This window comes from Trachemys scripta, chromosome 1 (assembly GCF_013100865.1).
Source record: "Trachemys scripta elegans isolate TJP31775 chromosome 1, CAS_Tse_1.0, whole genome shotgun sequence".
Classification (NCBI taxonomy): domain Eukaryota; kingdom Metazoa; phylum Chordata; order Testudines; family Emydidae; genus Trachemys; species Trachemys scripta.
Window position 1 is genome coordinate 346,901,551 of NC_048298.1, and position 16,288 is coordinate 346,917,838.

The window sequence follows — 16,288 nt, forward strand, 5'->3', positions numbered from 1 at the left end:
TACTGAGGCATGGAATTGGCATTAGTAGGGCCAGTTGTTCATATTTCATTTCTCTGAATAATGAAAATGTCATTTTTTTGGTGTGTGAATCTGCTTCACCCATGAGAACAGCCTCCAGTGTTGCATGTAGTGTCTCATAATAACATTGTTTCTCCATCCAGGCATTTGTATTGTGACCATCACCCTAGAGCCTGGGCACATAAAAGAAGTCAGGAGAACATACGTTACATGCAGGACACACGGTTCTGCCTCAGACTTGGACACCTTCTCCCCTACTCCATGTCAGATTCCAACACAACTGACTTCACCAACCCCTCCACCTTCATCCTGCTGGGCATTCCTGGCCTGGAGATGGCCCATTTCTGGATCTCTATCCCCTTCTGCACCATGTATGCCGTAGCCGTCTTGGGGAACTTCACCATCCTGTTCATTGTGAAGAGGGAGCTGAGCCTCCATGGCCCTATGTACTATTTCCTCTGCATGCTGGCCATCAGTGACCTGGTCCTGTCTACATCCACCCTGCCCAAAATGCTGAGCATCTTCTGGTTCAATTCCAGGGAGATCAATTTCAGTGCCTCCCTCACCCAGCTGTACTTCATTCACTGCTTCTTAGTGATAGAGTCTGGGATCCTTGTGGCCATGGCTTTGGATCGTTACGTGGCCATCTGTGATCCCCTGAGACATTCCACCATACTGACAAACCCCGTTGTGGCCAAGATTGGCCTGGCCGTGGTGCTGCGCGGTGGGATGCTCGCACTGCCCTATCCCTTCCTGGCGAGGCGGTGGCCATTTTGCAGAACCAACATCATTCCCCACTCGTACTGTGAGCACATAGCCGTGGTGAAGCTGGCCTGTGCTGATATCCGCATCAGTAGTTACTATGGCCTCTCTGTGGCATTCGTGGTGATGGGTCTGGATGTGCTTTTTATCGCCATGTCCTATATCCAGATCCTCAGGGCCATTTTCAGCCTCCCCACAAAGGACGCCCGGCTCAAGACTTTTGGGACCTGCGGCTCCCACCTCTGTGTCATTTTAGCCTCTTACATCCCAGGTATCTTCTCCTTCCTCACACACCGGTTTGGCCACTATGTGCCCCTGCATTTCCACATTCTCATTGCCAGCGCGTATGTGATCGTGCCCCCCGTGTTACACCCCGTCATCTACGGGGTGAGGACCAAACAGATCCGGGAGAGGCTGCTCCGGCTCTTTACTCATAAAGGGATGTAAAGTTTTCTCTTGTTGCTCTGGCTCTCAGACCGAGCTCCGTGCAGAGCTGGCTGGTGACATGGTGCTGGGCCCTCATCCCTGAATCACTTTCCGGACAGTCAAAAAGACATTAAATCCTTTCCTGACCTTACTGTGCTGTGTCAGCATGACAAACTGGGGAATAGGTCTATGGACAATTCAGTGGGTTGCCACCTCTCTAATTGCTGGTACCTGGACCAGAAACCCCACTCCTTGCCCCACCTCTTCTGCCAAGGCTCCTTCCCTGCTTTACCTCTTCCCCCCAAGACCCTGCCCCTGTGACTTGCTTCTCTATTCCCCTCCCCTGTCACTTGCGAGATCATTTCCACCTCCCAAACCCAGCTACAAGGGAGTCATTTCAGATTTTGGGGGGGTGGCAACTTTAACCGTGATTCCAAGGGCTACTTAGGGTCTTGAAAACTCTAAAATAAATATTAGACCCACTCAGCTCTAATAGAAACATGTTCTGACATCTTGTGCCCAGTCACTTAAGGGACACTGGTTAGGTTTAAAATATTAATGTATATTCTTACTTTGTTAGTAACTCTGCAGAGAGAGAGACCCAATCAGGACTCCTGGGTTCTATCTCAGCTCTGAGAGTGGACTGGGGTATAATGCGTTACAGTGAAGGGGTGGGGAAGATACATTTGCGGTCTTTATAGGAACATCAGAATGGCCAGACTGGGGCAGACCAATGGTCCATCTAGCCAAGTATCTCGTCTTCTGACAGTGGACAATGGGAGGTGCCCCAGAGGGAATGAATAGAGCGGGCAATCATCAAGTGATCCTTCCCCTGTTACCCTTTCCGAGGTTCTGGCAAACAGAGGCTAGGAACACCATCCCTGCTCGTCCTGGCTAATAGCCATTGATTGACCTATCCTCCATAATTTTATCTAGGTCATATTGGAACCATGTTATAGTTTTGCCCTTCACAACTCCCCTGGCAAAGGTTGACTGTGAAGAAATACTTATTTTTGTTTGTTTTAAATCTGCTGCTGACTAATTCTATTAGGTGACCCTTAGTTCGTGTGTTATGAGAAGGAGTAAATAACACTTCCTTCTTCACTTTCTCCACACCAGTCATGATTTTATAGACCTCTGTCATATCCCCCCATAGTTGTCTGTTTTCCAAGCTGAAAAGTCCCAGTCTTATTAATCTCTCCTCATATGAAGCTGTTCCATACCCCTCATCATTTGTGTTGCCCTTCTCTGCCGTTTTCTGTACCTTCCCATCCCAGTATATCTTTTTTGAGATGGGGCAACCAAATCTGCACATAGTATTCAAGATGTCGGTGTACCATGGATTTATATCGAGGCAATATGGTATTTTCTGTCTTATTATTTATCCCTTTCTTTATGATTCCCAACATTCTGTTCATTTGTCTGATTGCCACTGCACATCAAGCAGATGTTTTAACCCTATTAACTCACATTAGATTGTATGAACTGTCTGTAGCCTTATATCTTTGGGCTTTTCCTGAACTCTTCGCTCATCCTCCTTGCACTAAGCGGCAGGAGGCTGGGATGGAGGCATCTGTCTATAAATAGGTTTTTCATTAATGACTATCAGCCCTAACGAGATCTCGTCTGGACAGAAGAAGGGAGTAAATGCATTCTAGATAAATTCAGTTTTCTCCAGCTTCTCTGTGGACTGGTGGGCATGGAAGGAATGGAACCTGCCAGAAGAGAGAACAGAGAGAGGAGGAGTTGGTCCATCCCTTTAAAAACACAGAGACTGGATGAGTCAGAAGAAGCTCTGCCAGGAGAGAGGCACAAGGGCGGCAGAGGGGGCTCTGTGGTTGCAGGGCCATGGCTGCAGCAGAGAGACAGACTCAAGGTGGAGGAGAAGCCATGAATTGCAGGAGATGATCCCTAGACACCCTGCAGGGCTCTGACCAAATCCCAAAGTGTGTTCCAGGATGGTGAGGACAAATTAATGCACATTGGAAAACAATCCCAACTATACATATGAAATCATGGGGTCTAAATTAGCTGTGACCACTGAAGAAAGAGACCTTGGAGTCATTGTGGATAGTTCTCTGAAAACATCCACTCAGTGTGCAGCAGCAGTCAAAAATATGTTTGTGAGTGTAAATATAATGTAACTGGAATATGCTTTATGCAAAAAGATCTCTTGTAATATAGCATTACAAAGCTTATAATCTACTGAATGTGTTCATCCTATTTGTATGAATGTATCATTCTTATATCTGAAGCTAGAAATATGAAGTGTTACTCTGAAGTCCTATTGTAACTATGCAAAGTGTGGGGTGTTAATGGTGGCATGGAATCTTGATGGCTTTCGTTAATTAGGACAATTGGTTCTGAATGGCTCTCTTTACTGGCAAACCTTCCTGGGTACGTGCAGGCCAGCCCTGAAAGAATGGAAAATGAGATTTTACAGTGACATGTGATCAGGTCACCTGGTACTGGAATCCATCTTAAACCTGATGCTTTTCCATTTAGAAGGAGGGGTGTGGACCCAGAGAGAGACAAAAGATTCCTGCCTTGTGCCAAAGCTATAAAAGAGGGTGGAACAGAGCAAAGGTGGCTGCCAGTCATGAGAAATCCCCAAGTTACCACCTGAGCTGGAACGAACAAGTAGCAAGGGAATGGATTGGGCCCAGACTAAGAAGGAGTCTAGTCTGTGAAAGAAGCTTATTGGAATATCTCTGAGGGTGAGATTTACTTCTATTCAGTTTCTCTAAATGTATTAGCCTTAGACTGGCATGTTTTGTTTATTTTGCTTGGTAATTTACTTTGTTCTGTCTGTTATTACTTGAAACCACTTAAATTCTACTTTTTATCCTTAATAAAATCACTTTTGTTTGTTTATTAGTAAAGCCAGAGTAAGTGATTAATACCTGGGGGAGCAAACAGCTGTGCATATCTCTCTATCAGTGCTATAGAAGACAGACAATTTATGACCTTGGGAGGCAGGCCAGTCCTCGCCCACAGACAACCTGCCAACCTTAAGCATATTCTCACCAGCAACCACGCACCGCACCATAACAACTCTAACTCAGGAACCAACCCATGCAACAAACCTCGATGCCAATTCTGCTCACATATCTACACCAGCAACACCATTACTGGACCTAACCAGATCAGCTACAACATCACCTGCTCATTCACCTGCACGTCCACCAATGTTATATATGCCATCATATGACAGCAATGCCCCTCTGCTATGTACATTGGCCAAACTGGACAGTCACTACGCAAGAGGATAAATGGACACAAGTCAGATATCAGGAATGGCAATATACAAAAACCTGTAGGAGAACACTTCAACCTCCCTGGCCACACAATAGCAGATGTAAAGGTAGCCATCTTAATGCAAAAAAACTTCAGGACCAGACTCCAAAGAGAAACTGCTGAGCTCCAGTTCATTTGCAAATTTGACACCATCAGATCAGGATTAAACAAAGACTGTGAATGGCTATCCAACTACAGAAACAGTTTCTCCTCCCTTGGTGTTCACACCTCAACTGCTAGCAGAGCACCTCACCCTCCCTGATTGAACTAACCTCGTTATCTCCACACTGATATATACCTGCCTCTGGAGATTTCCATTACTTGCATCCGAAGAAGTGAGGTTTTTACTCACGAAAGCTTATGCCCAAATAAATCTGTTAGTCTTTAAGGTGCCACCAGACTCTTTGTTGTTTTTGTAGATACAGACTAACACGGCTACCCCCTGATACTTGACAACATGCAAACCCCCTTCCTCTGAGCAGTTTGGGACTGTGATGAGGTAATGCTCACCTGACTCTGAAGGGGGCCGGGGGGGCAAAGCCAAGAGGAAAGAAAGGACATGATAAAAGGGAGAGACATTTTGCCAGGCTCTCTCTCTTCCACCTCCATCTACAGACACCACCACCGCCAAACGACTGAAGAGCTGATCAAAGAAGAGAGACTGACAGAAAAGTAACCATCCAGCCTGTGGTGAGAAGCAACTATGTTTGTAAGAACACTGAACGTGTTAAGATCAGCTTAGAATGCGTTTTGCTTTTATTTCATTTGACCAAATCTGACTTGTTGTGCTTTGATTTATAATCATTTAAAATAAATCTGTTTGCTTATTCTACCTGAAGCAGTGCATTTGTTTTGAAGCATGTCAGAGACTCCCCGTGGGAGAACAAGCCTGGTACATATCAATTTCTTTGTTAAATTGCTGAGCTTGCTGTGTCTAGCGGGCATAACTGGACACTGCAAGATGGAGTTTCCTGGGGTTGTTTCTGGGACTGGAGATATTAGCTACTTCGGTTGCAAGTAGCTGGGAGCAGCTTAGCTGGCAGCGACTGTGCGTGAACAGCCCAGGAGTGGGGTTCTCACAGCAGAGCAGGGTCAGGCTGGCTCCCAGAGTCAAGGATTGGAGTGGCCTAGCAGATCACCAGTCCAGATAACACCAGAGGGTAATGTCACACTGGGTGCTGGAGATAGGTGACTTACTGAGCAGTTTTTGGTTAAAGTCTGCAGCTTTGGGGGCGTGGACCAGACCTGGGTCTGTGTTGCAGAAGACTAGCATGTCTGGCTCAACAAGGCAGGGTTCTGGATTCCCGAGCTGGCAGTGAAAACGGGCTCAGAGGTATTTCCAGCACATCAGGTGACAGTCCCAATGGGTCTCTGTGACCAAACCCATCACACTCCAGAGCTACTGTCTGGAGCAGGGCCAGGATCCCCGTGGCTGGGGTCAGGGTGTTGAGCCAGTGCCAGAGCATGGACAGGAGTAGCTGGTTAAGCACCAGTGCCCTCCCCCACATGGTAAGGCACCAGAGCAGACCCGTCCATCTCCACAGCGTTGAGGGAAAGGCATGCCACTGCCCCCACCAGGCCAGCCAGAGCTCCCAGAAGGATGCCATGAAGCCCACATCCTCCAGCAAGCTATTATTGAAGTGCCAATTGGCAGACCCCAGTCTCTGAGAGGTGAGAGAGGCCATCATGGCAACCAAATGGTGGTCTGAGAACGGGGCCAGTCAGATGCTGGAGGAGTGGGCCCCTGCAAGATGGAAGTGAGATAGATAAATGCAATCCAACCGGGAGTGGCACTACTGATTGACCTCCACCCGGACATATGTGAGGGTGGAGTCACCGTCCGGGTGGTGATCACGCCAGACATTCTGCAGGGAGTGATGGTCGATGATCTCCCTGAGGATACCCATGGCGGTCTGGCTGCTCTCGAGCCATGAGCTACCCCTGTCCTCAAGGGTGGTATTGAAATCCCCACCCAGAACCAGGCACTCGCGAGGATCCAAGGTTTGAAGAAGGAGGACACCTGCTTATCGAAATGAACCTGCTCTGGGCCTGAGTTTGGGGTGTAGACATTGACTAAATTCAGCGTCAGACATTGATTAAATTCACATAGGCATGGAGGTCCATCAGGCAGTGGTGTAGCCAGGTTCTAAGAGCAGGGGGAGCAAACATAAAAAAGGTGCCCCCCCTTGGTTCCTCCTCTGGCCACGCCCCCTTGGCTCCTCCTCCAGCTGCTCCATGCCCCCCCTTTGGCTGGCTCCTCTGCCCACGCTGCGCCCCCGCCCTCATGGGGTCCACTCCACGCTGGCCTCCCCTCTGTGCTGCTACGGTGCCGAGCACCCCCCTCGCCAGGCCCCCGAGGCAGGAGGTGAGGTGACACCCCCACGTGCCCTGAGCCGGGTCGAGCCGCGGTGGGGTCCATGTCCCTTTAAGAGCAGGGCTGGGCTGAGCCGAGCCGGCAGGGGGTGGCTCCGCTCCTCACTGCACGCTGATGCCGGAGCCTGGGCTGAGAGCCCCTCTCATCTCCTGCACCAGCTCTGGGTGGAGCTTTGCTGCTGCTCCCCCAGTCCTGGGCTGGGCCACCGCCTGGCAGGGGCAGGTTGCATGAGGCGGGGCAGGACCCGGTGGGGCCGAGAGCTGAACAGGCCCGGCAGGGCGGTGTGGGGGCTGCTGGAGGGGGAAGCTGGGGAAGAGGTGGCACGGCCTCAACCCCCTGGGGCTGTCTGCCTCGTGGAGGAGTCAGAGGGGTGCAAGCCGCAGCAGGACCCCAGCCCCCGGGGGAGGGGATCTGGGGCCAGCCCGGGGAGGCAGGAGCAGCCCTGGGGGTGCTGGGTGTGTGCAGGGCAGAGCCCCGAGAGAGCCCCAGCCCCACAGCGGGCAGTGCTGCAGAGGAGGAGCCCACGCCCCGCATTAGGTGAGGGAAGCCCCAGGCAGGTGGAGCTGGGCCGCCCGCGAGAAGCTGAGGGGAAGTGGCTGCTTCCCCTGCCCCCACTAGCTACGCTACTGCCATCAGGTGACCTGGCATGACCTCAGCAACCCCCAGCACTTTGGGCCGTAGGTCGTGGAAGTACAGGGTGACTACCCCACCCCGTCCCCCACTCCAGCCGCCAACTAGCCTCGGTGGCTGGATCCTTGTAGGTCTCCTGCAGGAAAATCACAGAGTATCCTCCCTCCCTCCCGAAAGAAGGAGAGCACCTGGCACCTGTGGAGACTCACCCTACGGCCGCGGGTGTTTAAGGTGGCAAAGATGGTCAGTGTTGTAGTGAGGGCTGGGGAAGATCCTCATCAGAAGCGGTGCCAGAGACCCACAGTGGGCCTAGCAACAATCCGTGACTGACTCCAAAAGCCAGCAGGGAGAAATGGAAGTTGCAGGCCTGCCGCTAGCCTATGACATTCTGCCTCCTGGCCTACCTCCCCTCCTCCAAATGGCCCTCACGGCCTAGAGCAGGGGTAGGCAACCTATGGCACGTGTGCCGAAGGCGGCACGCGAGCTGATTTTCAGTGGCACTCACACTGCCTGGGACTGGCCACCAGTCCGGAGGGCTCTGCATTTTAATTTAATTTTAAATGAAGCTTCTTAAACATTTTAAAAAACGTATTTACTTTACATACAACAATAGTTTAGTTATATATTATAGACTTGTAGAAAGAGACCTTCTAAAAACATTAAAATGTATGACTGGCACGCGAAACCTTAAATCAGAGTGAATAAATGAAGACTTGGCACACCACTTCTGAACGGTTGCTGATCCCTGGCCTAGAGGATGAGATGGATGGCCCCACAGCGCTGGAGAGGGAGCTGCACTTTACCCTTGAAACCACAGGTGTCCACAGGAAGCGGTGTAGCTCGTCCCACAGCACAGCATGGGCTGGGGTCACAGACCTGCGATTGTTCCCCAGCTGGGCTCCTGTGATGACCCCTTGGCCCACAGAGATGGGCAAACATGGGGAAGATCCCTGGCATGGCACCTGCCTCGATAGTGCAGCGCAACCAGTCCCTATCCCCGGCAAGGGAGGGGGCAGTGGAGGGAACAGAGCAGCCCCTAAAGGGTCAGGAATGGGAGACAAGAAAACCTCCCCTGAGGGCTGTCTAAGCACAGAGGGAAGGAGACAAGCCCAGGGTCAGCAACAGTGTGGGATGTTGAGGGGAAAGGAGTGGGCAATGCGACAGGGGCTGGAGTGGGATTGAGGGGGAGGAATGGGATCAGGAGTAGGGGCAGGGGTGGAAGTGGGATCGGGATCCCTGGCAGCTGAGCTACCGGGCTGCAGCACCTCTCGACTGGGTTCAGGAGCCGAGGGGACGGGGATGGGAGGGAGACCTCCATGACGCTGGGACTTGGTACCAGAATGAGCTCAGCGCCTGCAATTATGGTGTTGGCATGGTGGCATCCGCGATAGGGCCCCCAACTGGGAGGGGAGGTGGCAGCTCCACCTCAGAAGGTGGAAAACCCATGGGGTTGGGACCTGGCTTCTCAGCACCCACCATCACCACCAGGGCCTCAGCTGCCAAGAGCTAGGTGCCATCTGGGGCTGGCCAGATGGACAAAGCCAGGGGCACCCAAGGTCGAGAGAGGGGGCAGCAGCCTAGGGTAATGGGGAGAGAGGAGGAGGGGCCGGCGTACCAAGCTGAAGCCCAGATTGAGGCCCTCTGGCAAGAGGTAGTTCTCCCTCTGGGTGATCGGGTCCAGACCCAGGGCCTCGATCTCCCTGAAGATGGAGCTGAAGTCTCCTCCCGCTGCCCCAGAGTCCTCCTCGCCAGCAACCGAGGTAGCAATTGCCTTGGCATTGACAGGGATACAGATGACAACGGGGTTTGGGGGGCTCCATCTGAGGTCTCCTTGGGAAGGGACTCCAAGAAGGGGGCAATACCGCTCCCCTCTGCTGCCATGGCGTCCGCAACCAGCACCACCTGCTGTGCTGTATCAGGGGTGTGGGGGAAGTCTCAGCAGCCGCAGCTCCCCTCATTATCATGTGGGGGCCTCCTGCCCCTCCGCATCGAGGGTGGGGTGCCAATCCCGTGCCTTTTGAGTGCCACACTTCCCATGAACAAGCACCCAGTGTGACACTACACCCCATACTCGTCATAGAAATATTGTTATGTTATGGATAAGGCATAATTAAGATCTCTTTTATGGAAGCTGGGTCATGTGAGAGTTCCGTGAAAGTGCCCTTACGCATGCAAAAGTTTTGCAGCCACTGGGAATCGTCCCACACCTGCAACACTATGCAGTCCCACCACTCTGTGCTTGTTTCCCGGGCCCAGAATCGGCGTTCCATGGCCCCATTGAACGTGCCCCATTAACACCATGATCTCCAAAGCACCGGGGCCCGCGCTTTGAGAGAATTCTGTGTCCATGTCCTCATCGCTCTCATCACCGCGCTGCCGTCACCTCCTCCTCGCCTGGTTTTTCAGGTTCTGGTTCTGCATAAACTGCACGATGATTCACAAGGTGTTTACAATGTTCATGACTACTGCGTTGAGATGAGGGGGCTCCATGCTTGCCGTGGTATGGCGTCTGCACTGAGAAAGGGGTGTAACGATTGTCTGCCATTGCTCTGACGGAGGGAGGGTGACAGACGACATGGCTTACAGGGAATTAAAATCAACAAAGGGGGTGGCTTTGCATCAAGGAGAAACACAAACAACTGTCACAGGGAATGGCCCCCCTCAAGGACTGAACTGAAAACCCTGGGTTTAGCAGGTCATTGATTTCACGGAGGGAGGGGGGAGCAAATTAATACAAAACAAATCAGGTCTATTTCTTGTTTTGATCCACTCCATCTATCTTATACATCTTAGGCTGGCAGCAGACAGTGCAGTACGCCTCCTAGCCATTGTCATCTCCTGGGTGCCCGCCAGAACATGGGAATGACCTGGCTGAGTCTCTCCCATGTCTGCCCAGGTGCCCCTGAGCGACCTCACCGAGGTCGGCTAAAAGAGCACCCAGGAATATGACGACGATGGGTACCAGGCGTAATGCACCGTCTGCTGCCAAAAGGCAATGAGCTGCTGCTGTGTAGCAATGCAGTCCCACGTCTGCCAGCACCCAGGAGATGTACAGTGACGGTCAGCTGAGCGGGCTCCATGCTTGCCGTGGTATGGCGTCTGCACAGGTAACCCAGGAAAAAAGGCACGAAACAATTGTCTGCCTTGGGAGCCTGACGACATGTACCCAGAACCACCCGCGACAATGTTTTTTGCCCCATCAGGCATTGGGATCTCAACCCAGAATTCCAATGGGCGGGGGAGACTGCAGGAACTATGGGATAGCTATAGGATAGCTACCCACAGTGCAACGCTCCGGAAGTCGATGCTAGCCTCGGTACTATGGACGCACACCGCCGAATTAATGTGCTTAGTGTGGACGCATGCACTCGAGTTTATACAATCTGTTGCCAAAAATCAAATTCTGCAAAATAGGAGTAATTTCGTGGTGTAGACATACCCATAGAAGAACATAAAATGTTGGGCAAAAGTCAACATGGTTTCTGTAAAGGGAAATTGTGTCTTACTAATCTATTAGAGTTCTTTGAAGGGGTCAACAAATGTGGACAAGGGGGATACAGTGGACATAGTGTACTTAGATTTCCTGAAAGCCTTTGACAAGGTCCCTCACCAAAGGCTCTTACGTAAATTAAGTTGTCATGGGATAAAAGGGAAGGTCCTTTCATGGATTGAGAACTGGTTAAAAGAGAGGGAACAAAGGGTAGGAATAAATGGTAAGTTCTGAGAATGGAGAGGGGTAACTAGTGGTGTTCCCCAAGGGTCAGTCCTAGGACCAATCCTATTCAACTTATTTATAAATGATCTGGAGGAAGAGGTAAAAAGTGAGGTGGCAAAGTTTGCAGTTGATACTAAACTGCTCCAGATAGTTAAGTCTAAAGCAGACTGTGAAGAACTTCAAAAAGATTTCACAAAACTAAGTGATTGGGCAACAAAATGGCAAATGAAATTTAATGTGGAGAAACGTAAAGTAATGCACATTGGAAAAAATAACCCCAACTATACATGCAATATGATGGGGGCTAATTTAGCTACAACAAGTCAGGAAAAAGATCTTGGAATCATTGTGGATTGTTCTCTGAAGATGTCCGCGCAGTGTGCAGAGGTGGTCAAAAAAGCAAACAGGATGTTAGGGATCATTAAAAAGGGGATAGAGAATAAGACTGAGAATATATTATTGCCCTTATATAAATCAATGATATGCCCACATCAGAAAAGGGTAACTAAAATGACTAAGGGTTTGGAACGGGTCCCATATGAGGAGAGATGAAAGAGGCTAGGACTCTTCAGCTTGGAATAGAGGAGATTAAGGGGGGGTATGATGGAGGTCTATAAAATCATGAGTGATGTGGAGAAAGTGGATAAGGAAAAGTTATTTACTTATTCCCATTATACAAGTACTAGGGGCCATCAAATGAAATTAATAGGCAGCAGGTTTAAAACAAATACAAGGAAGTTCTTCTTCACGCAGCACACAGTCAACTTGTGGAACTCCTTACCTGAGGAGGTTGTGAAGGCTAGGACTATAACAGAGTTTAAAAGAGAACTGGATACATTCATGGTGGTTAAGTCCATTAATGGCTATTAGCCAGGACGGGTAAGGAATGGTGTCCCTAGTCTCTGTCTCTCAGAGGGTGGGGATGGATGGCAGGAGAGAGATCACTTGATCATTGCCTGTTGGGTTCACTCCCTCTGGTGCATTGGCCACTGTCGGTAGACAGGATACTGGGCTGGATGGACCTTTGGTCTGACCCAGTTCGGCCGTTCTTATGTTCTTATGTAATGCTTGATCTTGTTGCTAAAGAGCATTTCTTAAGCATATGTAAGGCTGATATAAAGTAGTGTCTATGGGACAAGGATGTAAAGTCTGTGGCTTTTTTAGCTGATGCCTTCAAACAGAATCGGGCGTCTACTGAGGTCAGACCACAGACTGAGGGGTTTAAAACTGGTGGGAAGGGAGGATCCCATTTTGCCCCTGGGAAGAGAGAAGGGGGTTGGGAGCCTAAATATTCTCCTACCGAAAAACATTCCATTAACCTTCATCCCAAATCTCCTGTAAAAGAAGAAGAGCCCAAAAGGTGCTATATGCGTAATTCCACTGATCACCTGAGGAATAGATGCCCTGTGCTAGGAGGAAGCAGGTGACCAATAGCTCATGTTAGTTCTGCTCTCCTCAACACAGCAACCCCCCAGGCAATCAAAACCCATCATATTGGTTCTGTGAGATTACTCTCTGCAGAATGAGATATGGAGCATGTTTCAGCTGTCCAAATTAATGGCATGGAGTACTTGGGGCAGAGGGATTCAGGGGCCCAGATTTCTCTGGTGAAGCAGAGTGTGGTCCCAAGGCCAGTATGTTACCTGGCCAAATGGCAGATTGTGCGGGTGGGGAAAAGCAGATTCCTCGTACCACTAGCTAAAATCCATGTGGTGTGGGCAGGTTTGGAAAGTGTTGTGACTGTGGAGTTGATGGAACAGCTCCTAGTCGATCTGCTCCTGGGTAATGATTTTTTCCGTGTAGCTCAGGTTAGAGTATTTGCCTGCAGCAGGAGGGAGTGTTATGCTGGGACCCCCGAGGGAAAGGGGAAGGTCTCAGGAACTGCTGAGAGAATGGGAGAGAGTCTCCTTGATTCTTCTGCAGCTGGGGGACGCCACATGCTTCCAGGTGGGAGGCTGGTTGAGACTAACTCCTGCACTGCAGCCGTAGGGAACATCACATCAGGAAGGGACGGGGGTGTGATGCCGGCCAGGGAGAGAACTGTCCAGGTTGTTAGCTGCTAGCAGGTCACAGCTGAACCAGAGACAAACCGGGCTCTAGGGAGTGTAGAGGAATGTGTCCCAGAGGAGAGCCCAGGGAAGGAGCAGGGAACCACTGAGCTGGGTGAGGATTCCTGTGACTGTAACACAGGGAAGCAGGGTGCTCCCAAGTATGGGAGGGGCTGAGACTAGCTTTCCAGCAGAAGGCAGCATGCCCTCAGGCACAGGGGCAGGAGAGGTGTTGTCAGTGATTAAGGAAAAGGTCCCAGCTATTAGCTGGCAGAGTTCTGCAGTTGAACAAAGGATAGAACCCTTCCTAGGAGGCACAAAGAAATGTGTCTTAGGATGGGGCCCAGAGGAGGAGACTGGGGAAGGAATAGTGGGGGTACAGGAATATCTCCTCACTAGTCACTTGGGGCAGAATGCCCAGGACACTAGGAGAATGGTTGGGTCAACATCTGTGCACCCAGGCACTCAGCCTGTGACCCAGGTTTTGAGAAGGAACTGTGTAACTGACCTCCTGGAGGGGAGCAGTCACACAGCTGACTTCCCAGGGACAGAGAAAGGGGTGGCGGAGGGTACCCCAATCCAGGTCCCAGTTTTTCAGGATGCTATTCTGATACGTTTGTGGAAAGTAACTGTGTCTCTTCACATCAAGATGCAGCTCCGATGCCTGTGACAGCAGAGGAGTTGGGACCCCGAAATTGCCAGGTGGTAGTTTGCCAGAATACAAATGATCCAACTGACAGAGAAGGGGGGTGTTTTCCCCCAGGCTAGTGAGAGACAGGGAGCAATTATGGGAAATCTGCTGGGAAAAGATGCAATTGATCGAAGATCACAGCCCTCTAGGGGGCACGGAAGGACCCAGTGCCGGGAGGGGGAAACACAGAGTAACTCCAAAAGGGGAGCTGGATTTCCTACATATGTACAGTCCTGGGGTTAGGAGACCACTCCCGAAAGGGCCAGCCAATGTGCAGGATCCCCCTGAACACCTAGCTCGCCAGACCCCGAGGCACCAAAATTCCAGAAACATGATTAAATTACGAGCCCTCACAGAAGGGAACACTGGAGGGAAGGAAAAGCCAGTGACTGATTACATGGGAGAGAGTCAAAGGACATCACGGGTAATGAACAAACTAACCTCTAACTAAAATATCTGAACAGAGGGCACGGTATCATAAAGATACTTGTAAACACGCATCTGTGATAAAATTTTTGGTATTAATGTTAAGTTTTGGGGATAAGAATTTTGACTCTGTTGTTAAACCTTATGATAATGCTACTTCTCAATTAATACCTGTGTCAAGGCTGCTTCCCCACTCTGAACATTAGGGTACAGATGTGGGAGCCTGCATGAAACTTCTAAGCTTAACTACCAGCTTAGATCTGGTCCGCTGCCACCATCCCAATGTGCTAATTCCCTTCCCTGGGTAGCCTTGAGAGATTCTTCACCAATTCCCTGTTGAATAGAGATCCAAACCCCTTGGATCTTAAAACAAGGAGAAATTAACCATCCCCCTCCTTCCTCCCACCAACTCCTGGTGGATCAAGATCCAACCCCCTTGGATCTTAAAACAAGGAAAAATCAATCAGGTTCTTAAAAAGAAGGCTTTTATTTAAAGAAAAAGGTAAACATTATCTCTGTAAAATCAGGATGGAAACTAACTTTACAGGGTAATCAAACTTAAAGAGCCCAGAGGAATCCCCTCTAGCCTTAGGTTCAAAGTTACAGCAAACAGAGATAAACACTCTAGCAAAAGGTACATTTACAAGATGAGAAAACAAAGATAAACTAACACGCCTTGCCTGGCTGTTTACTTACAAGTTTGAAATATGAGAGACTTATTCAGAAAGATTTGGAGAACCTGGATTGATGTCTGGTCCCTCTCAGTCCCAAGAGCGAACAACTTCCCAAACAAAGAGCACAGACAAAAACCTCTCTCCCCCCCACCAAGATTTGAAAGTATCTTGTCCCCTTATTGGTCCTTTCGGTCAGGTATCAGCCAGGTTACCTGAGCTTCTTAACCCTTTACAGGTAAAAGGATTTTGGAGTCTCTGGCCAGGAGGGAGTTTATAGTACTGTACACAGGAGAGCTGTTACCCTTCCCTTTATAGTTATGACAACCTGTCATGTAAAGCTTATCACAGCAGAGAAACCATAGAAAACCTGGCTTGCTGTGTGTGAATGGGGAACTGAGGCACTCCGCCTCATGGCCTTAATGGCTGGATGCCAAGAGAACTATAATAGAAACGGCCTTCGAGATAGTCAGTGACTGTAAAGCCCCCCTGTGCAGGAGACAGAACTTTCTCGGGGACCAGCGCAAGGCTGCCCCAGGAACTCAATGAACTCAGTCTCTAAATGAGGAGAAGGTTATCGAGTGACGTAATTGCATTCTGTGCAATGCAGGAGGTCAGAGCAGATGGTCACAATGGTCCCGCCTGGCCATATAATCTATAAATCTCTCTAGAGTCCCCTGCAAGGATCCTATTTGTGTGGGCCTCAGTCTGTGTCCTTGTCACACCCTGGATGCCACATTTTGGGTCTGGGCAGGCTGAAAGGAACACAGGAAATTCAAAGCTCAATGATGCTCGCTATTTAATGCCACTGATAGGAAATGAACCAGACTGCCTGTGATTCTTTGTGCACCCCTAGGTCTCTGTCTATAACACTCCCAGCATCGCATGAACCAAACCGTTGTGTCTGGTGCTTTGTATCTATCATTCCCGGTGCACTGAACTCCAGTGTGTGACGGGAGAATGGGATGGGCCATCTCCTGCTCCGACCCCGCCGGCCTGAGCTCTGAAGGCTTCTGTTAACTGTGAACAGCTGCAGGCTGGGCTCATTAGCTCAGCTCTGTGTGAGGGGAGTGTTGGCCGCTAACTAAAACTTAGTGGGGTGGTGGTTGATTGGCAGCTCCCAGTACCAAAAGGAAGGGGGAGGGTGAATGGGAAGCCAGGCCCCTGGGGAGAGGCCAAAGCTCCCAGTAAGCCTGATTGACAGGGCAGGCAGGCCAATGAGAGAGTGAC

At 50.2% G+C, this 16,288-nt stretch overlaps 1 protein-coding gene across 1 annotated transcript; it reads left to right on the top strand.

The window, feature by feature from the left end:
- The first annotated feature begins 273 nt into the window (after nt 1-273).
- On the top strand, nt 274-1,227 carry LOC117873341 (olfactory receptor 52R1-like). Its single transcript, XM_034762597.1, has one exon. It carries the CDS (start codon nt 280-282, stop codon nt 1,225-1,227), a length of 948 nt encoding a protein of 315 aa, XP_034618488.1. The 5' UTR covers nt 274-279.
- Nucleotides 1,228-16,288: the final 15,061 nt, after the last annotated feature.

Excerpts from the sequence above, each read along its gene's own strand:
- LOC117873341 (XM_034762597.1), top strand. The coding sequence starts at position 280 with ATGTCAGATTCCAACACAACTGACTTCACCAACCCCTCCACCTTCATC.